The sequence below is a fragment of the Microcebus murinus genome, chromosome 1, assembly GCF_040939455.1.
Source record: "Microcebus murinus isolate Inina chromosome 1, M.murinus_Inina_mat1.0, whole genome shotgun sequence".
In the NCBI taxonomy this organism is placed as follows: Eukaryota; Metazoa; Chordata; class Mammalia; order Primates; family Cheirogaleidae; genus Microcebus; species Microcebus murinus.
Window position 1 is genome coordinate 1451979 of NC_134104.1, and position 22519 is coordinate 1474497.

The window sequence follows — 22519 nt, forward strand, 5'->3', positions numbered from 1 at the left end:
ACTGAGCGCAACGGCGCCCGGAGGAGGGCGAGGGGGCGGGGCGAGCAGGAGCCTGCGGTTGCGCACTAACCTGTCCCCGCCCCGCGAGTCCACTTCCGGCGCCGCGGCTCTTCCGGGCAGGAGCAGCCAGAACTGGTGTCCGAGTCTCGGCTGGCGCCTGACTGACCCGCCGCCCGGCCATGGCGCTCGGCGGGGCCCGCGGGCCGACGCCGCGCTGGGGGCTGCCCCTCGGCGGCGCCGCGCTGCTCTTGCTGCTCGTCCCGGCTGCCGCCACGCAGGAGCCGCCCGCAGCGGGTGAGGTGGCCGGGGCTGGGCGGGCGCCGCGGGGCGGTCGAGGGGCGTCGGGGGCCGCGGGGCGGCGGCACCGGGCTCGGAGGGGCGGCCCCGGGGCGTGCGGTCGCAGGCGGGGGCTGCTCCCGGGGTGGGGACGGAGGGGCCCTTGCGCGGGCGGGAAAGCGCCGGCCCTTGGGCTTTGTCCAGCCGCTGCGGCCACTCCTCGCGCCTGACCGTGGGGCCCACGCCCCGGCGACGGGACGCGTCCCTGCCTGGCGCCCTGCGGTCTCCCGCGCCGCGAAGCTCAGCTTCACACGAGCTCCACCGTGGCCGGGCGGGCCGGGCGGGCCGGGCGGGCCGGAGTTGGGGCGGCAGCGGGTCTCCGGGCCTCAGACTCCTGGCGGGTCTCGAGGGCCGCAGCCCGGGTTCACACCACTGCGCTGCCCAGGGGAGGAAAGGGTACAGCGGCGAGTACTTGCAGTGGTTTCATGCCTTAGGCGAGAGAGAGAGGCTTTATCGGAAACGACGCTGTAGTACTTGCTTTTGAAGCAAACTGATGCAGTTTCTGCGCTGTCCCGACCGGCAGGTGGGCATCCTTCATTCGCTTATCCGGTGTGTGCCAGGCACTGGGGCCCCAGTGGTGGCCGACACAGGGCGCTCACGTCCTTTAGGAGCTGGTTCCTCCGGAGAGTGGCCAAGAGACAAGTAGGTAGGGCGCTGGGTTGGGGGCAGTTCTAGCGGAGGAGAGTGCCTGGTGTGAGGCCCGCAGAGTTCCACAAAGAGGGAGAGTGCAGTCCTGGGGGTCCGCGCCAAGGATGGTGGGAAATCACCAGAGCTTTTAAGCTGAGAGTCACGGTTGGGGTTAGGTCTGCTTCAGAAGTGTCACGCTGGCTTCTGTGTGTGGAGTGTCCAGGTGATCACGAGATGTGGGTAATAGCCCCTCATCCTCAATTTCATGACCTTTGCAATTAGGATTGACCTGGGCCCAGCTTGAGGGGCTGATCTTTTTCTCAACTCAAGCCAGCTCAGACTTTGTCAAGTTCTCTTTAACTCCAGCATAGCAAAAGCCTTTTTCTCTGTGACCTTATTGCATGTTCATTCCAGGTGCAGGATTGTTTAAGTTTCTTCTTATCTGCTTCCAAGTGTGTTTAGTGTTTGTGATGCAAACAACGCAGTTGTCTTGAAGTTTATTAACCACTTCGGTACGAGCGTCGACTATAGTCAGTAGCCATAGATGAACGCACACATCGACTTTAGCTAACAGCCGTGATATGACTTTTCTGATTTTTCATTTATCAAAATAAAATTGTGAACATTTAAAAATAACATAATAAAACATGTATGTATATGTTACCTATTCAGATTTACATTACAAGTAAAGCTGCCTGTAAAGTAAAACAAGCTTTCAGTGCTTTAAAGCTTTCCTCATCACACAAGAGCAAGACGGATTTGTCATCAATGTGCAGCACGAACTATCAAACTATCGTGGGGACTATGAGTGCCGGCTGTGGGCAAGGTTTTTCAGCCGGTCAGCATGGTCCTGAAGTGGTTAATAAAGGAGTCCAATAGTATGGGGAACTTTTGGCCTAGATTGAGCTCTGAGTACAACTGGGCAGTGAATACTTTTCACCAGATAGAATGGGCGTCTGCTAGGAGAATTTGTGGTGTAGAAATCTTATCAGTGGCTCAGGGGTGTGTTTGCATTATGAGAGCGGGTACATAGGGAAAGCAGCCCTGAGGTTTTCCTGTGGCTGCCCTGATTCTTTTGCTCTGGTCCTCTGAATGGTGCAGGGGTGGGTGAGGTGAGTGGAGTGGACTGTGACAGTTTGGGGATTAAACCAGAAGTGCCATCGGTGTGTCATCCAAACAGCACCTCTGCAGTTGGAGGCTGCACTTGTTTGCTTCCCCGTGTAATCACCCAGTCCTGGAGAGGGGGACGGTGGTTTCTCTCACTGGGGACACCTTGAAGTGGGAGGAATGGTGTCATGCCATGTTGGTGTTGAGTGCCCTAGTGTGTGGGTGTCTGCATTCTCCTTGTCCTTGGAGAGAGGCGCTACTTACAGCAGTGACTCTTCCTACAGAGTATTTGCTTAGTATGAGATTTTTACTGTTTGTCATACTTCAAGGAATGCGAGCACAGTACTAATGTTGAAAACATTCTGTCTCCTTTGCAAGGATACTGTGTGAATTTAATGAATACATCACACTAATCCAGAACCAACACTTTTTAATGTCTTTTTATGTATTTTGGTTGAGGGAAGCCTTTAGGAACCCATGGTGCATTGAAGATCTTTAGAAAAGCGAGATTCATGAAATTAAAAGAAACCTTGATAGGGTGTTTGGACCCACTTTGTGTTGGGGTTGAGATTAGACTCAATCCAAAATCCTAGCACTCTGGGAGGCCGAGGCAGGCGGATTGCTCGAGGTCAGAGTTCGAAACCAGCCTGAGCAAGAGCGAGACCCCATCTCTACTATAAATAGAAAGAAATTAATTGGCCAACTAATATATATAGAAAAAATTAGCTGGGCATGGTGGTGCATGCCTTTAGTCCCAGCTACTCAGGAGGCTGAGGCAGAAGGATCACTTGAGCCCAGAGTTTGAGGTTGCTGTGAGCTAGGCTGACACCAGGGCACTCACTCTAGCCTGGGCAACGAAGTGAGACTCTGTCTCAAAAAAAAAAAAAAAAAATAGACTCAATCCAAGAGCATCTGGGGGAAGATGATCCCTGAAAGGACCGCAGTCTGCTGCCCTCCACAGAGGAGTCCCGAGGACCCCAGTGGTGGCTACCTCTGGGTCTGGTCTTACCAACTGCTCCTTACAGTTGGACTCTTGATTTGGAGGGGGGATCTGTAGTCCTGTCCCCCTCACCCTGAGAAACATGGCTTTCTAAGTAAATTGTGCAGAATGCTACAGTAAACACATGGTTCATATTTTTGATATATACTACCACTCTTCACCACTTTATAGTCTATTGAAATGGGTGACAAGGACTTTTTTGCCTTAATGAACATCCACCTTTTTTTCTCCCCTGAAATTGACAGCGTAAGTGTTCTCTGTGCCTCTGTCCGTGTGCACAGTGAGTGCAATGTGCCTTTCAGGGGCCTGTTCCACTTAGGGGCATGGCAGGATACAGCCTGGGGCCTGTTGTGCGATGGGTACATAGTGAGTAATATACTTACTTGCTACCTTAGTTTTTATTTTTTGAGACAGGGTCTCAGTGTGTTAACCCAGGCTGGAGTGCAGTGGCGTGATCATGGCTCACTACAGCCTCAGACTCCTGGGCTCAAGTGATCCTCCTGCCTCAGTCTCCCGAGTAGCTGGGACTACATGCCTGGCTAATTTTTCTTTGTTTTGTAGAGACAGAGTCTCTTGCTTGGGCTGGTCTCGAGCTTCTGGTCTCAAGCAGTCCTCTGTTTCAGCCTCCCAAAGTGCTAGGATTATGGGCGTAAGCCACTGTGCCTGCTTGCTGCCTTAATTTTAAAAAGCATCTCTCTTCACACATGATAGTGTGTCCTTTTGTGCTTAATGAATTTATTGATTCACTGGAAACTTGAGGAAAGTGCTCCAGGGGTCATAGTGGGTTAGTGTAGCCTGACAGTAAACACTGGTTGCTTGTTTTCTTTACATTTCTGAAGTAAATGAGACTGGAAGTTCTTTAATTGACAAATAGTAATAGAAGCTAAATGGAAGCCTCACAGCCGTAGGACTTCAGAAGTCAGGGTGTTCATATTCAGCATTAGACTTCAGAGATATAAGAGCAGTTTTCCTTATCTCTGGCTCTCTAGCCCATGGCTTTCTGTGTCCCTTGATGAGATAAGTGATAAAGTGACTGGTGGCTTAAAGAAACAAAACACTGCCTGTCTTCTGAGCAGGAACACATGGTTAATGTCTTTCCTTCCTACTATGCAAGATGATGTGTTTTTGAAAGAGAGGACAGAATGCCTTTTTCCCAGCCTCGAAGTTATTTTCCTGAGGACTGTTTGACATTGATGATTCCCCCATATCGAGACCCCACCCTGTTCTTGGCATGCTGGGTGTGCACTGGGCGGTTTCCTCTGCCTCTTCCTCCCGTGCCTGTCCTTTGACTCAGACTGGCCCATAGTTCATAGGCCTGCGGGTAGACAGAGTTTATGGTGTGTTGGAACTCAGTTCTTTCAGTTTACACAGACTAGTTATCTGAAAGCTTTAGAGATAAAATTCCCCGTGAGTGAGTTCCCATACCACATCATCCCTGCCTCTTGTGTCCACTGTGAGACCGAGGAGGAAGGACATCCTTTCCTGTAGATGACTTTCCAAAAGGACTGGAGGAGGGTGTGAGAGGCAGCCCCTGCACCTCCCTTCCTGGCTTTAGGTAGGAGGATCTCAGAGCTGCACGGAAGGTGGGGGTGCTCTCAGCGTTTGCTCCATTGGTATGGCACTCCCAGATCTGCTTATTTCTCAGTTTATGACAAAATCGTTTGTATTTTATTTGTTCAAAATGTTATGTAAATTATAATTGTATTGCTTGTTGTTATTTTGACCAAACCATTTGAAAGTAGGTTACTGATGTGGTCTCTTACCGATAAATTCTTCAGGGTGTGTCTCCCGAGAATGAGAACATTCTACATAACTGGAATAGATGGAGTCATCAAAATCTGGACATTTGACATTGATACGATACTTGAATACGCGGTTTGATGTACAGTATATATACAGATTTTACCAGTTATCCCAACAACTTGTTCTGTTCCTCCCACCCCCTGAAATCTAGGACCACTGGTTGCATTTAATTATTATGTTTCTTTCATCTCCATTAGTCTAGAGTAGTTTCTCCATCTGACTTTGTTTTAAGAAAGCCAGTTTGTGGAAGGACCCGCAGTTGGTCTTGTTTGAGTTTCCTCTGATTTGATTCAGGTGCACTTTGGCAGGAGAGCTGCACAGTGCTGGTGCCCTTGGTGGCTGGCCCCGCTCCCGTGCTGTCACTTTGTCCTATTATCATGTTGTTCAGAGGTCATTGGGACAACTTTGATGACTTGGAAGGTGCCATTTTCTCTCCCAAGTAGTGTTAACCTGTGGGGAGGGGCTTTGAGACTGTCACTCCACAAACAATGCAGTGTCTCGGCATCCTCAGGGAGTTCTAGCCTGTGTCAGTGTTGACTGTGAGGGTGGTGAAACAGAGACTTCTGGACTCATCATTTCTTCTACTTTATTTTTTATTTTATTTTATTGTGTTTTTTTTTTAAAGAAACGGTATCTTGCTTTGTTCCCCAGGCTGGAGTACAGAGACATGATCATAGCTCACTGCACTCTCGAATTCCTGGGCTCAAGTGATCCTTCCACCTCAGCCTCCTCAGTAGCTGGGACTACAAGCATGCGCCACCACACCTGGCTAATTTTTAAAAATATTTTTGGTAGAGACAGGACCACACTGTGTAGCCCAGGCTGGTCTCCAACTCCTAGGCTCAAGTAATACTTCTGCCTTGGCCTCCCAAATGCTGAGATTATAGGTGGGAGCCAGAGTGCCCAGAAATTTCTTCTATTTCTACTTGGCCTTCTCTTTATCTGCTTTATGTCAGTGTGAAATCATAGGCTATTTTATTCAAGAGGTTGGAGTCTATTTATTTATTTATGTTTGCTGTGTTGCTCAGGTTGGGCTGGTCTCAAACTCGTGCCCTTAAGCAATCCTGCCTGACTCTCCCAAAGTGCTAGGATTATAGGCATGAGCCACCATACCCTGCCTGTCGTTAATTTATTTTGATGTGTAAATAGTCCCAGATTTGGCCATGGAGACCCCTTCCAGGCTGGGTTCTAGATTGTCTTGCCATTTACTCATAAATCTGTGTGGCTCTTGGGCACAGCAGGCAGTCTGCAGCTCATCTTGTTCCTTGTCCTGGTTCTAGAATCAGCCATTTCTCCAAGGTGCCCCGGTTCCTTTTAGTGCTGACCAACCAAGACCTGGGCACGGGGCGTCTGTGCCACTGGGTGCCGCCCTTTCAGTGAGCAGAGCCAGGAATCGGGTTTTAAATCCGTGGTTCATAACAGTGCCTGGTCACACCCACCACAGGGGTCTTTGCCATCTGCCGGCACTTGCGTGCGACTCCTTCCTCCCACAGTGCAAGTCATCAGCGGTGCTCCTGTCACCACGCTAGAACCCGCCTCTCCTCTGTGCTGTGAGAAACTGAGCCATTTCCGTGCCTGTCAGTTTTCTGTACCTTCCTGGGACTGAATAAAATTTGTCGTTTTGAGTATTTAAAGTGGGTTAAAACAAACTTGAACACAAACTGAATAGCATACTCCTAGACCTGGAGAAGAGTACTACTTAGTAATAATTGCTGTAGAATAATATGTGACACAATGTGCTTTCTTTTCAAATAAAATGGGGTTTTATTTAGAAAAATGGAGTATAGAAGAACTAGATTATTATATAGGAGGACCGACCCCAGCTATTTCAAAGTGCCAGTTTACTCTGTGGATTGCCCGTTAGTAAGCATGAGTGCAATTGTAACTTACGGCTACAGCTCTTTTCCCTACATTATGGAAATCTTCACACATACAGCAAAGGGAAATTAATTTTGTGGTGCACAAACATACACCCCCTCACTGAGGCTTCATCGCCGCGCCTTACTACGTTTTATGTCCAGGTGCTCCCAGCCTGCTGTGTGTGCGTGAGTTGGTCACAGCGTCCCTGCATGCGCCCACATTGCCTGCCTGTCAGTGACCAGAGTTCAGTGACTGTCTTGTCTTTTAAGATAAATTTTTTCATACAGTGACATGCAGGAAACTTGAGTGTGCTGTTCAGTGAGTTACAACTGTGTAACTCAGACGCCTCTCTAGACCCAGAAGTGACCCTTAATCCAGAAGGTTCAGGCCCCGCCCCATCTCCGTTGTTGCCCCCCTCATAAACGAGTTGCCCCTGTTCTGCAGCTGCGTCGCATGCAAGTGTACAGTCTGCTCAGACAGTCCACTCGATGGTTTTGTATCCATCTGTGTTTTACATAGACCGGTCCATTTCTTTTTATGGCTGAATCATGTTAGTGGTCACGTGGCCACAGGGCTCACTTCCTGTATAGGGAAGACATACAAAACAGCCTTTTGTGTTTGAAATTTCACTTTTCCCAGAAAATCCCTTGCAGGTGGGATCTGTGTGTTTACTGATCTTGGCTCCCTGCTTGAGTTGTATGAATGTTCCAGTCTGTCTGTCCATCCTCCTACAGAGGGTCATCGGGGCTGTTTTCAGCTTGGGGCTGTTACAGATACAGTTGCGGTGTACATTCCTGCGCCGGTCTTTCTGTGGACGCAGGCTCTAATGTCTCTCGGATGGAATACCTGAGAGCGGATTGCTGAGCTATGGGGTGGGTGCACGTTTGTTTTATGAACGACCACCAGACCTTTTTGCAAATGGTTGAACCATTTTCTCTCCTCTCTGTGTGAGGGTTCCTGTTGCTATACATCCCTGTCAGCATTTGCTATTGTCATTCTCTTTAATTTTAGCCATCCTTGTGGGTGTGCAATTGTAGCTCATGGGAGTTTTTTTTGTTTTGCTTTTTTTCAGACAGAGTCTCACTATGTTGCCCAGGCTAGAGTGAGTGCTGTGGCATCAGCCTAGCTCACAGCAACCTCAAACTCCTGGGCTCAAGCGATCCTGCTGCCTCAGCGTCCTGAGTAGCTGGGACTACAGGCATGTACCACCATGCCCGGCTAATTTTTTGTATATATATTTTTTGTTGGTCAATTAATTTCTTTCTATTTTTAGTAGAGATAGGATCTCCCTCAGGCTGGTTTTGAACTGCTGACCTCGAGCAATCCGCCTGCCTCGGCCTCCCAGAGTGCTCATGGGAGTTTTAATTTGCATTTCTCTGGTGACTCATGGAGCACAGAGCTCTTTTCAAAGTGTGTGTTTGAAGGGGTGTGGGAGTAAGCAGTGGGCAGCTGCTGAGTCACATGTTGGAGGTCTTTTATTCATGCAGTGGTAGCTCTTCGCTGCTGAGCACCTTGAGTCCAGAGCTGTTAGCTGCTTGGAGTTTCACTCCTTCTCATAGCAGCTGTACTGTGCGTAGCTGGCAGAGTCCCGTGTGTTCTGCGTGATTGGAATAGGCCAACCGGGCAGTGCTGCTCCCTTGGAGATGGGGAGCACAGCCCTGTCTAGCAGAGGCTGGCCAGGGCGCTGAGACCTGCCTTGTCACGTGAGACCTGTAGGTAAGTCTGAAAACATGGGTGTGCTTCTCGGCAGTGTTGCTGGTGTTGCTGTGGCCTTGGAGGGAGGCTCCTGGTTTCCCAAAAGGTGTCTGCCGATGAGCAGAAAGACTCAGTGGGTCAGTGCTTCGAGATTACGAGGCCATATGACTCACCTCCTCTACAGGAGAGACACGTAAAACACAGCCTTTTGTGTTTGGAATCTCTTCCTTCCCGAAAGATCCCTTGCAGATAAGAGCTGTGTGTTTGCTATTCTCTTGCAGCAGGGTTCCAGAATGTTTTTTCCAACTGTCTTGAAGAAGGGTTGTTAGCAGGAGCCTCTTGAGGGCATGTTCATCTTGGTAGTTCCAGTCAGAGATTCTCAGTGCCCCTCACTAGTCCCTCGTTGCCCTGGGAGCTAATATTGGCATTGCCTGATTTCTCCATGATTGATTTGTCTCTGTCTCTCCCCTGCAGCCTGTTCTCAGAACACAAACAGAACCTGTGAAGAGTGCCTGAAGAACGTCTCCGTAAGTAGCATGCAGATTAGAGTGCGATCCCAAAGCAGACTGCCTTTTTCTAAATCCACAGTCACTTGTGTGTGCCTTTTAGGATTTGTGGAGCTATTTTTTGTGACAGTTATTAAATATTATTTTAGCCTTTCTCAGGCATATTAAACCATCTCATGAAAACTGCATATACCGTCTGAGCACGACCAGTGTCCATGACTTCACTCCCATAGCAGGCGGTGGGCGTAGAAACGTGTGGGTGGGGCCAGGCGTGCAGGCGTGTGAGCTGGATGGGAGGTGTCAGGTTGGCTGAGCATTAGGTGACCAGGTCAGAGACCTGCTTAGCCTCTAATCTACGACCGTTAACCTGTCCTAGGCCTTTCCTGTGGGGTCATTAGACCATAGAGGCCTGTTGGGGGCAGGGCTGTGACCTCATCTGTGTGATGGGCCCCCAAGACATGGCAGCAAGTGCTCTGGGAGCAGAGTCAGGGCTTGAGTCCACACTTGTAAAGTGGCTAAGTCCTCCTTACCCATTCCCTGCTCGGAGCTGTGAGGACAGCTTTCCTAATAGACCCCTTTTCAGGAGAAACTGGGCTGTCTGTAAACCTCAGATCTACCTCGCTTGTCAAGGGCTGCGACAGATGCTTCTCTCTCAACTCTGTACATGGGATCGGAGTGGGGCCATCTGGTCCAGTGGGTCAGACTCTGTCCATAGCATCTCAAGTCACACCATAAGACTCAGCCCAGTGTGGTTGATTTTGTGCCTAGTTCTTCTAAATGCCTGAGTAACCTTGAGCGAGAGTGTAGCCATTCCAGAGCAAGGTTCTCTAGTCTTCCACGTTACGAGGTGGGGCCAGAGCCTCCCAGGGTTACTTCCAGGTGATCATCCTGGGCTCTCATGGAAATGTTCAGCTGTCTCTCCGGGAGAGGTGGAAGCAGCGGTGGGGAAATAGTGCAGCCGTGTGGATCTTGCTAAAGGTGTGTGAATGCGCTGCTTTGTCGGGGCTCTTTTGGCTTTCTCAGCGCGGTGTCCTGCGCCTGTGGCCGGCCCCAGCTGACTCCTTCTGAGCGCTGTCTTGCTGCGGAGCTCTTGATTTGGTAGCACCTACACTCGGTGTCTCTGATCCTGTTTAATCGCAGCACTATGTCCCCAGCATGGGAAAACCTGAGAGGAGGCCAGCAGTGGGTAGCAGTGGTTGGGGCAAAAGCCAGCGTTCCGTGGGGTCTTTGTGCCTTGGGGTCCCAGGGAGGCTGCCACCCTTGCCTCTTCCAGCCAGGTTTTACAGGACACCAAGAACCGTAGCACCTGTGTTTCTCTTTCCCTGTCAGCGAGGTTTGGTGACAGGTCAGGAAAGACATGTTAGATGATTTCCACTCTAAGGCATTAACTATGTTTTTAAAAAACAGTTCCCACCCTATGTGGCAGAAGTGTGGGTTTGAGGCATATCTTGTCAGTTTGTGGGATTTAAGTGAATACTTGGATTTGTTGATTAAGAACTGAAAGATGTGGTGACTATAGTTTTCAGATCTTGTCATCGATAACGTTGAACGTGCTCAAGTGGGTCTGGTCCTCATGGGTGGTATTATCTTGATGGTGCTTCTGTTTGGTCTCTGGATTTTTCTACTGAGAGTCATTTCAGCCATAAAAATAGCTTACTGTCGCACGTGGCTTTGCGGCCTGGAGAGCATTTTTGCTGCATTGTCCTGTGGAAGCCTCACCACCCTCGGTTGGGTGTGTTGATGACAGCAGCCTCAGTGAGGTGGCTAGGGGACTTGCCCAGGTCACAGTGGAGGGTCCAGTCCACAATAGCCCCAGGCCTGGACTTCACCTGAAGACCTCACCCCTGCTCTGAACCCAGGTAGAGCAAGTTGGAAAGGGGTGCAGCAGAGGGACGCTCAGCAAACGTGCGGCGAGCTCCAGTCTCACATGGGCGTGTCCTTGAGCACACACACGGGGTTTCTAGAAGAATGTCGGAGTGCCTAGGAGGCCTCGGGATGGAAGAAGAGAAGCTGCGGCAGACTGTCCCCTTGGTGCTGCCTGAGTTGTTTGTTGCCTGCATGCTACTTCATCGATTAAAAACACAACCAAACTTCACCACCATGACCAGAAACAGCACTGTGTCCTCCCAGTGAGCTCCTAGGGCTTGTAGTAAAACTGTCCTATCAAAATGGATGTTTTGAGGCCAGGAGCTTGAGGCCAGCCTGGGCAATTTAGCAAGATCCCATGTTCTTTAAAAATAAATAAATTAATTAAAAAAATTTAAAATATTATATTCTAAGCCAGGCGTCTTCAAACTACGGCCTGTGGGCCACATGCGGCCTGCTGAGGACATTTATCCAGCCCGCCGGGTGTTTTTGCCGCCACTGCCTGTCCTGCTTAGCAGCCTGGGCCCACAGTGCGCATGTGTGGAATGTGTGCCACACTCTCCAATGTCCCTCCAGCGGTTTGAGGGACAGTGAACTGGCCCCCTGTTTAAAAAGTTTGAGGACCCCTGTAATCTAAGCTGTTTAAATAACACATTAAAGTGATCACTGTATAAATAGCCCTGGGAAAGAAAGCCCAGGTTACATTTTAATAAAAATTTGTAGTAGACTTTTGACTTTACTAGGGACAAAAAAAATTATGATTTTGTATCCTATTTAAAAAGACAGTAGTAACACTAATAATAAGATTTAAAAAACAGACAAAGTCTCGACATTGGCTGGCATGTTGATTGCACTGAAAGTGCAGTTCTTTTGCCCTCTCCTATGTGTTGTCTGCCGAGGATGTCCACCCAGGGCACCTAGGCTGTGTTTCTTGTCACCCAGGGTGCCTGGCTCACAAAGTGCTCCTGGGCCTCATTGTGCACTGCTACAGCCTGTGGCTGACCCCCCCCCCCCCCCCCCCCGTTGCTGGTGCTGTCTCTGTGCTGCTCCAGCCTCACCCCTAACCTTTGAAGGGCTCAGACGAGAGCCTCTGTGAGGTTCTCTCCTGCTCTTGAGTTCTGGGCAGATGCCTTTAAGCCTTAATTGCATTATCTTTCAAATGGCGGCAACCTAGTGCAGTTGTAAAGATCAGAAGTGGAACGCATGGTACCTTTCTACGTATAGTGATCACCATGGTTGCCAAAGCCCATTCAGCAGACACTAAATGAGCCTATTGTGGGCCAGCCTGTCCTGTGTTCTTGGGTTGCCCCAGTGCAGCACACGGGTGCACAGTGTGTTGGGAGGTGCCACAGTGAAACAGGCGGTACCGAGGGAAGGGATCGGGGAGACGGGCGCAGTGTGACGTGGGTTGGGTGGGGCAGGCCTGGTCGAGTAGGTGGGAGAACCGTGCAGGTGTCTGGGGAGGGGAGCAGTGTTCCCGGCAGAATGAGCAGTGCTCCCGGCAGAATGAACAGGCTGTACAGAGGCCGGAGCAACAGGGGTGCAGCTCTCAGGAGCAGCACGGAGGCCATGGCCGGGTGAGCTCTGGAAGAAGTCTGAGTAACACGGATAAGGCCGTCACAGCCACCCATGAGAGATGACCATGCCTGTCGGCAGTGGCAGCTGTGAAAGGTGGTCGGGGGGCCCTGGACGGTCTGGTTCTTTGGTGTTTATGCTGCGTTTCTAACGTTTACCTAATGCTGATCTCTTGCAGTGTCTGTGGTGCAACACTAACAAGGCATGTGTGGACTACCCAGTCACAAAAATCCTGCCTCCTGGTTCACTTTGCAAACTGAGTTCTGCACGCTGGGGTGTTTGTTGGGGTAAGTTGTTTTCATTTGCTTCTTGCAAAGTCAGTGCTATTTTGATAATTTTAGTATTTGTTCAGTTAACATAAGTTGCTGGAAAACATGCCAGTAGCTCTGTGACTTCCACTGAGACGGCTGGAAACCAGTGACAGTCTGGTGTCTGGGAAGGTGACTTTGGGCTCCTTGGAGAGTCTGGAGGACCACCTTCCAGGTCATCGCCCTTGGCACTGAACTCTCGACGTGGGAGGTGGCTGGGAAAGGGGGAGTTTGATGGGAAAGGGGGAGTGTGAAGGCCGCTTTTTTAAACATCATGCAGACTGTGTATTGTGCTCATGTGCCACCCTTGAAACCTGCTGTGGGTTCCCACAGGGTCTCCAGGTATCCAGCGTAAGAATCCCTGCTTGGCATGGACACAGCCCTATTGTTCTCTACTGGGTCTCTGTCTGCATAGAGTTGGTTTTACAGGTGTTCCTTTATTGGGTAAATGAGCCCTTTTGGGATTCAAACTGTTTTGTTTTCTTTCTTTTTTGAGACAAGGTCTTGCTCTGTTGCCCTGGCTAGAGTGCCATGGCATCATCTTAGCTCACTGCAACCTCAAACACCTGGGCCCAAGCATTCTTCTGCCTCAGCCTCCCAAGTAGCTGGGACTACAGGCATGCGCCACCATGCCAGCCAATTTTTCTATTTTTAGTAGAGACTAAAAGTAGGGGTCTCACTCTTGCTGAGGCTGGTCTTGAACTCCTGGCCTCAAGTGATGCTCTCGTCTTGGCCTCTAAAATGCTGGGATTACAGGCATGAGCCACCGTGCCTGGCCTCAAATTGTTTTTTAGTTTGCCTTTTAAATTAGTTTGGGGTGTTTTTTTCCCACCTATTATTGAATTCATCTTTAAGTAATTGAATTTATTAATCTTTTCCTTTATGGCTTTGGGTTTTGGGGTAACACATAGGCCATCTTCTTAAGCTCCACAGAGGATCCAATATTTTCTTAGAGCACTTTGAAGGTTCTTTCTGTGTGTTTGCATCTTAGATCCCTCTGCAGCTTACTCTTTATCTTTTTTCTAATCGATTTCCATCTCAAAATCCATCGGCTCCATCTGGAAGAACTTGTTTCTGATGTCAAGACCCCAGGGAATTCAGAAGTTGTGTTGGGCTGGGGGGTGGCTGTGATTGTGGGATGTCTGTGCAAGAGCGTGTGTGTGGGTTGTGTGTGTGCACATGTGTGCGCACACCCATCACATCTGCCCAGCTGGCTGTCCTCTGCCAGCCCCACACCAGAAAGGCCTCCTAGGGCCTCACCGTGGGCTGCTTCCGTCTTGACTGCTATCTTCTATGGGACCTTTCCTGCACCAGGGAGTCCTTGACGTTTTCAGCACCTGTTGTTAAGGTGTGTTTAGATTGACACGAATCTGCTAACGAAGCACACCCCTGTTTAGTCTCCTTCTCTGCATAGACTGTGGTACATACACACAGACATATGCACATACATATATTCAGTGAACTTTTGCAACATATTCGGGTTATCCCCGCCCAGAGGACATTCCTACACTCTGAGCAGGTCCCATTTCTGTCAGGACCCCCATGGGTCACCACAGATCACATTGCCTGTTCTTGACCTTTATGGAAAGGAAACAATAGTCTTGTATCTGGACTTCTGTTCAGCACGTCTGAGACTCGTGCAAGTCATTTGTCTCACTGTTGTGCGGCATTCCAGAGTGGACTGTCTGTCCTGATGACGGACAGGAGTGGTTCCCACGCTGCCGTGGATGACACTCAGCGGTGTTGGCACAGGCGCTCGCTTCTGCTGGGCTGGCCTTCGGAGCGGCACTGCAGCTCACAGCACATGTTCATGTTGAGGGTTAGTAGATCTGCCAAGCGTTTTCCTCTGAGCAATGTGGGACTCCAGTTGCTCCACATCCCTGCCAGCATGTGGGGTACTCAGTCATCTTAATTTTAGTCCCTCTGGTGGGGGTGTAGTGATATCTTAGTGGCTTTAATTTGCATTTTTCTGACTAATGATGTTGAGCATCTCTTCAAATAGTAGGCATTTTTGCTCATTCTCTTGTGAAATGAAATTCCCACCCTAGGTGACAGGGATGGCCAAATCCATGCCATCCCACCTGGCTAATTTTTATTTTTAGTAGAGACGGGGTCTGGTCTCGAACTCCTGACCTCAAGTAATCCTCTGGGCTATTGTAATATTCTTGACTTTGATTCAAATAATAAAAATGGTATCTGGCTTAACCTCCATTTCTATGGGTTCCACTAAATTAAGAGTTTAGAATGTCTTAGGAGGGTCTGAATATGCTGCTTAGAGTTATTTTTCTTCTTTCTGATTTCTTTTAACTTTTCTCAGGCTTGAAACATCTTTTCAATATCCAGTGATAAAAACTGCCCTGTCGCTTCGGTTCATTGTAGTTAGTCCATAAATTGTATGTCACATATATGTGGCTGAAAGGAGACTCCGGGAGGGCCCTCCTGCCCAAGGTGGGACCGTGTTGTGGCTGCAGGGCTATGGCAGAACCCGGCGCCCCTGTGTTCTGAGATGACTCCGCAGACGAGGGAACAGGGCTGTAGCTGCAGCTTCCATACTAGGAGCAGGTCTAACCCAGCGTGCTTGGATTCCAGTGAACTTCGAGGCGCTGATCATCGCCATGTCAGTGGTGGGGGCGGCCATCCTCCTGGGCATCACTGTCTGCTGCTGCTGCTGCTGCCGGAGGAAGCGGCGTCGGGAGCTGGACAAGAGTGACGAGAAGGAGATGAGAGAGCGGGAAGAGCGGCGGATGCGGCAGGAAGAAAGGTGAGCTCGCAGTCCTGCCTGGAAGAAGTTCATTTCCAGGGAATTCAGATCTGGAAGACCATGAAAATAAGTTTCATGAGTTTTGTGTTCAGTATCCATGGGAATTTCCAGGTGGTAGCAAAGAGAGTGAGAAGCGTGTGGTGGGAACTGGCCACGGACCCTGGTCACAGTTTCCTTGTCTGCCACTCCCGCTGGTGAAGGGAGGGTTGCAGCTGTGGTGACTGGCTGGCAAACGTGCGTGTTTGCTGTTTGTTACTACCGCTAAGGTGGAAGGGCCTTTGAAGGGTGTTAGTCTAGTCCCATGCATTTATGATGAGGCTCAGAGGGACAGCATTGGTCAGGACCAGCCTATGGCCGGGTTGGGTCTGGCGTCACCGCTCTCTGACACAGCACCACCCCGAGTGTGCTGGGGCCTGTGGCAGCCCTGGGAGGCAGGTGAGGCGGGTTTTGTCATCCACACCTGGCACACAGGCTGGCAGCTGGCGAGGGTAGAGGCTGCTTAGATCTTCCTTGTGGAAGATGTCACTTGAGGTCACATGCCACAAAATGAAAGCTAACAGTGTGTTTTCCTAGCCATCTTCAGAATCTGGCTTACCTTTTTTTTTTTTTTTTTTTTTTTTTTGAGACAGAGTCTCACTTTGTTGCCCAGGCTAGAGTGAGTGCTGTGGCATCAGCCTAGCTCACAGCAACCTCAATCTCCTGGGCTCAAGTGATCCTACTGCCTCAGCCTCCCGAGTAGCAGGGACTACAGGCATGCACCACTGTGCCCAGCTAATTTTTTTTGTATATATATTTTTAGTTGGTCAATTAATTTCTTTCTATTTTTAGTAGTGACAGGGTCTCGCTCAGGCTGGTTTCGAACTCCCAACCTTGAGCAATCCGCCCGCCTCAGCCTCCCAGAGTGCTAGGATTACAGGTGTGAGCCACCACGCCTGGCCTGGCTTACCATTTTTACTATCAGTACATTTTCTTTACATGAAAAAAACTTTTTAAAAATCATAGTATTTTGCTTGCCTGGATTCTTCCCCTTAAAAGAAAAAAAAAAAAATCATAGTATTGGATTTGAATTGCTTTTATTGAAAAGAATAGAATGATATATTGGAGCAGCTCTGAGGACTGGGTTTGCCGTCACCCTGCCTGTCCTGGCAGTGTGTGGCCCGATGGCTAAGCTTGTCCCCACCCTGTCTCCTCCTGGGAACTGAGGGAAGCCACCAGAAGAAACCCACAGCCTCTGCTGAAGGAGAGTAATGGGTGTGTCTTTTGAAGTTACATTTGTACTTAGTAGTTTGGTGCTAACAGTGTTTTCTTTCTTTTTTAGGAGAGCAGAGATGAAGTCAAGACATGATGAAATCAGAAAAAAATATGGTAAGAATCAATTTTGTTTCCTTTTCAGTTGGTTACGAATTGATGCCAAACCGTCCTGGTCCCTGTTACTACCAGGTGGGATCCAGCTGTGGATGTGGGCCTTGGTTTCTCTTCTGTGGGTTCACTCGTTGGAACAGAAAGACGTCTCATTCCAGGTGGTGCTGTAGTTAACTCATCCCACAAACGTCTCAAAGCGTTTGTATCTCAGCCAGACTGCTTCGTGACGTGTGCTTTCTTGGATACTTGTTTGCTTATGAAGTATTAAAGCTTCCAGAATGGGCTGTCTGTAGCTGCTTTGTCATCTCACTTGAGCCTTAACGCAGGTGTGCCCGTGTGACTGGTGCTCGGGTTCCTGTCCTCGTCTCAAGTGCAGCCCTTCATCCTCGGGGTGTGCTGCTGTTGTTCCCATCTTCTGAATGTCCCAGACAACATTTCCTTTTTCAGAGAATTCACCAAAACTGAGGCCATGCTTCCTCTCACCGTGTCTCCTAGAGATTTTGTTTGTGTTTGGTTTTGTTTGAAGAGATTTTGGGGGGAGACTTTGAAGTAGCCAGAATGAACATGTGTGTCAAGCGTAAACGTTTTGTTTAATTGGAGTAAATTGGAAATACACATTCAATTGCCTGTACCCCCTTAGATTACATGATACTAAAAGTATCATGGTGGTGGATGTGAGGCTGTGGCTGTCAGTGCGTGGCAGCCAGCCACACGGCCTCAGAAGGTCCTCAGGCCTGAGCCCACCGTGCTTTCCCTGAAGCACCGTGTTAAAGGCTGAATCTAATCAGGAAAGGTTCAGAATCTGTTTCTGACTAATGCATGGTTTTTTGGGAGTCTCCTCTTTGAATAAGGAAATATCGTATTTTACTAAAATAGTGGTATTTTCGGCTCCTGCCCACTGGGGACATTATGTCACTGTACTTTTTTCTGTCATCTGGGGGGGATGTTACAGCAGAGCCCAGGAGCGGCAGTCGGCAGCGCCTCCTGCAGACAGGGATGTGCACGTGGGCTACCTCTGCCCCTGGCTGGTGTGTCCCTCTCCCATCTGCTTGGGCCTCCTTGGATAGCCTCATTCATATGCTATGACCAGAGGCCGGGCCTCAGGCCGTGGTCGCCCCTGCCGGCCTCCAGGCAGGCTCGGGCTGGAGGCTGTCCCTGCTGCTCCTGTCTTTGAGGTGCAGCATCCAGCAGCTGTGTAGCCTCTTCCTCACGTGCCCCTCCGTCTCCTCCGAGTGCTGCGTGTGCCTGGGCGGTGCTCATGCCAAGCTGCTGCCCTTGCGCCCCCTCTGCTACTCACTCTCCATTGTCCTTGGGTGTCCTTCCCAGTGCTGCCCCAGGTCTTGTCCCTGCCGTGCCACCTCCACTTCCCGTGTCCCGAGTGTGTGTGCGGGTGCAGCGTGGGCTGCACTGGGCTCTCCGCGCTCGCCAAGTGCGCGCTTGTGCCTGTGGACGGTCGGCGCGTTGACGTCTTTGCCGGCTCTAGGATGGAGGCAGCTTGGTTTGCACAAAAAGAATCAAAAGGAGCTTTTTGGCCTCTGATTAATGTTAATGTAAATAAAAAGCAGAGGCACAGGCAGTGTTTAAAGTCCCCTGGGGGCGGGAGGCTGTCGGTGGAGCTGGCATCTTCTGTGTCACTGAGTGTGTTCCTGCTGTTTTGGGGGTTAGCTTGCCCTTTAATTGCACTGATGAAATAACCCTTTTGTGCCGGCTTATGACAAATCACATCAAATGGCCTGCACTCTGCAGGGCCTCGGCGATGTGCAGGAGTTCCCAGGAGGAGGGGAGAGGGCCGCGACTGCGCTGGCTCGGCTAACGCTTCAGGACCAGCGTGCGCGTGGAACCCTTCTTCTGATTTGGGTTTTCCTGCTAAACTAGAAACAGACCTAGGAGAGCTGTGTTTCCAGTAAGACCTGAAGGCCACTGCTTGCATTTGGCGTTTGGTGTCTGGTAGCTGGCCGCTGACACCGACTAGGGCTCCTGCCCCAGAGCCTGGCGAGGGCGGTCTCCCCCTTTGACAATGAGCCTGGTCTCCCTTAGCGCCGCCTGCGGCTTCTCTGCTCTGTCCCGCATTTCTTCCCGGCCACCTTCCCCACTGGCCCCTGCCCAAAATTGCAATAAATAGATTTGTTGCATTGTTCCAGATAATTTTGGTAAACAATACAGATTTTTACAGAGAGAGTGTGTGTGCGTGTGCGTGTACATGTGTGTTTCTGCAACGGGAAGAGAAAACTAGCCCGTGGGTTGTTAGCACCACACATTTATTTTAATGGTAAAATACATATTATATTCCAGTTATGTTCCAACACTTGAGCGTTAAATTGACGGTCCGTAGCCTTAATTCTTTATGTAGCCTTAATTCTAAGTTCACCAGCAATTGCAAGGACATTCAGAGTAAGGTAGTTTTGTTTTGTGTAAAGAAACACACGCCTTAAATTTCTTTATTTCTACTTAGGAGCATCAGCAAATAAGTCTTTATTCCTCAGGATGTTTTAGAATTTTTGTTTCCAGTCAATTTTATTTCAGTTTTAAAGTCAACTGTGGTTTGACTTCAGAAAAAGTAAAGAATAGTATTTGAGCCTTCTAAGAACACCTGTTCTGTCATAACCTTAACCTTAATCTTCGCATAAGACTTAGTTAACTTATGTGGCTTTTTTGAATTTTGTTGCTGGTTTGAATGATTGAATTTATAATTCAAGTTCATTTTATTTCCAGGCTTGTTTAAAGAAGAAAACCCTTACGCTAGATTCGAAAACAACTGAAACGCTGTGACTCTCCAGGCAAGCCAAAGCATCCTGTGCGTGCCCCTCCGCACGCCCCGGCAGGGGAGACGCCCGCCCTCGTCTTGTTCCTGACCTTGGCCGAGTGCCCCTGCCACCCTCCAGGACAGGCACTCGGGGAGCTGCCCTGGAAGACAGCTCTTCTCTGTTCCTGCACACTTGCGACCTCTCTTCTGTTCCCTGTTACCTCTTTTTCTGCAGTCACTTGGGACAGGAAACCTTTGGGGGTAGTTTTTGTTTTTCTGAGGAGGAAATGTACGTATTCAACTACTCTTCTCGATTTATTAGCTCGTTGTAAACTAAGCAGCCTAACAGCACCAATTTTTCTGTGCAGTTAATTTTTCTGTGCAGCGGCAGAATTCTTGAGTTCATCTCTGCCCACTGACAAGCTTCACACAGCAGCAGATGAAAGTCGGTTTTACTTCTGTTGCAGGGAGAATGGACCAGGCCCTCACCATTTCCCTATACGCCATGGACAGGATCTGTGGCCTGTCTGTGCACGGCCTGGCATGCCCGTCTCGCTTGACTCCTCACCTGGGTTGCCTCGGGTGGCTTTTGCTGAAGACAGCATTCCAGCTCACAGACTAATAGGGATCCCCTTCCTGACCCCAACTGTATCGAGTAGCATTGAGGAATACGTAAAATCACCGTCATTTTTTCAAAAATAATTTTAGGATTCTTTCCTCCATCTAAAAGAGTTCACCAAAAAGCTTTCATATAAAAATTCAGACCCCTTACTGGACAATTTAAAAAATTTGTATCTTTAATAGAACATGGGAACCTTTTTCCCAGTAGAAACTTGATTTATCAGTGCAGTTTCCAGCCCTGCTTCTAAGGCACTGGTGAGCTGCCTGTGCGCCGGCGGCAGGAGGAGGGCGCTGTTGCGCTTTCCACCCCGGCTGGCGTGCAGAGTCTGCAGGAGTCGAGTCGAGTTGCAGATCTCTGCTCCTCAGGCTGTCTGGTGGGGTGCCTTCCCGAGGAGAAGGGAGGGTTCCTCCACGGGCCCTGGAAGCAGGAGTGTCCAGGGCCGGCTGAGAGGCCCCTGCACAGCACCCAGCAGACAGTGACGAGCGTCCTGCCTCGGGAGGTCACTGGCTTCCAGCCACTCTGCCTGGGCGTGTTTTGAGCATTCCCTTCAGAGCCAGCGTCTCTGAGAGTTCTTCAATGGCACTCCAGGTACCCATGATGCAGTGCGTGTCACACATTTCCTTAAAATCAAGATACATGACTTTAGTGAGTGGACCAAGCACTTCATAGCAGGGAGGGCAATATACAATGAAATAACTATGTGAAAAGCTTTGCTTAAAAAAAGAAATTGAGAATAGCCCCAGTTGCCAGATTGCTTTGAATTCAAAAAAGTTTTGCTTTGGGAAAATAGGTCGACAGCACCTAAAATAAGCAATGTGTTCTCTTTTCACACTTACAATCATGCTGTCAGAGAAAACTGTCTTCGGCATGAAATAAAGTTCACAGACAGATCACTGTGATCCAAAATACTTTAAGAAATCATCAAACAGCTCGATAAGCCTTTTTAGCTGTGTATGTCTGTACCGTAACTGATGCTTCTGCCCTGAAATTTTCACAAACTAAGGACGTAACCTTTAACAAATTCTTTACTCTTATTTTTCTGACTTCTTGGGCATTTGTAATAATTTTTTTTAAAAAGTATACTTAAAAAAGTATTACAAAGATTTCCTAAGTGTTTTATAGCAGCCATCAAAATTTGACTCTTTTATTCATAAAAGAAACTTTCTAATAGACTTCAGTGAACTTCGTGTTAATACAGCAGTATGTATATAAAATCACACTGTCTCCTGAATGTAGGTTGCTGAGCTGAAAGTAGAACTGCCCGTTGTTAAATTTAGTGCATAATCCTTTCGTGCAGCATGGACACCCTTGTCGGGGTGTTTGTACGGCTGGTCTCAGTCCGTGTGCTTTCCTCTGGTTTAGTACTAAGAGCAGCCACAAAATTGTAACCTCATGGAAACCATGAGGTTTGGAGTGCCTTAATCTTTAACCAGTTTCCAATGAAATGGTTTAATACACACTTCTGTTTAATAAGTCTGTGCTTCTGTGTTTCATCTGCCGGCATCTACATTTCTGCCCGGAGAGCCCAAGCAGCTGGGGGCTGGCACTTTCTGGGTAAAGGTGCACGTCTGACCCGTTGTCGGAGGCAGGCAGTCTCCAGACTTTATGCCTGTGGCCAACAGAGGACGGCTGCACCCCGAGACTGTCCCCGTCCCCGTGCCCCTGCCCGCAGCCGCCTGCTGTGTGCTCTCCTGTCAGTGCCAGCTCCAGGCGGGTCTCTGGCGGCCGTCCTAGCACGTCGGTACCCGCCCCGTCCTCCCTCCTCCTCTGGCACCAGACACAGAGGGCTGGGGAGGCGCGCGCTTGGCTCCCCCGTGTGAAACGCAGCTCTGTGTCCCGTGTGCTCGTGCACCCGCCCCGACCTCCCAGGCCCTCCTTCCCTGGGGGGCACCCACCCTCGTCTGTGTTGCCCCTTTAATCACTGGGGAGCCCGGGTTCGGTCCAAGCCGCACAGAGGGGCCTGTTGGTGCCTGTGGCCCCGCCCAACACGACATTTATGTGCAGTGGCACCTGCTGGGCCCAGCCCGCCCCAGGCTCTTTGTTCACACTGTGAAGGTCGCAGACCCACGTGTGGGACGGGGAGAGGTGCAGTGGTGACCTGCTCCTGGACAGTCACGGTGGCCGTGGTGCCTGGTCCTTACCGGAGGGTTCCATCTGCGTCATGGACCTTGGGTTTGGAACCATCCGTGAAGCTGGATGTCTTCTTTCCCCTGAGGCCTCAGTTTTGAAAGGAAGGGATAATGCGTGAGGTGCTTCCTACTGACATCTGCTCTTTTTTTTTTTTTTTTTTTTGAGACAGTCTCGCTTTCTTGCCTAGGCTAGAGTGAGTGCCGTGGTGTCAGCCTAGC

At 49.7% G+C, this 22519-nt stretch overlaps 1 protein-coding gene across 1 annotated transcript; it reads left to right on the forward strand.

The window, feature by feature from the left end:
• The first annotated feature begins 69 nt into the window (after positions 1-69).
• On the forward strand, positions 70-21644 carry PTTG1IP (PTTG1 interacting protein). Its single transcript, XM_075998586.1, has 6 exons — positions 70-294; positions 8903-8955; positions 12554-12662; positions 15273-15444; positions 16763-16809; positions 19519-21644. Exons 1-6 carry the CDS (start codon positions 180-182, stop codon positions 19563-19565), a joined length of 543 nt encoding a protein of 180 aa, XP_075854701.1. The 5' UTR covers positions 70-179; the 3' UTR covers positions 19566-21644.
• The last annotated feature ends 875 nt before the right edge of the window (positions 21645-22519 follow it).

Bases quoted from the DNA above. Each gene is read 5' to 3' on its own strand.
- PTTG1IP (XM_075998586.1), top strand. From the start codon at position 180: ATGGCGCTCGGCGGGGCCCGCGGGCCGACGCCGCGCTGGGGGCTGCCC. The intron at 8,956-12,553 runs GTAAGTAGCATG...GATCTCTTGCAG, and splicing joins AGTGCCTGAAGAACGTCTCC to TGTCTGTGGTGCAACACTAA. The intron at 16,810-19,518 runs GTAAGAATCAAT...TTTTATTTCCAG, and splicing joins TGAAATCAGAAAAAAATATG to GCTTGTTTAAAGAAGAAAAC.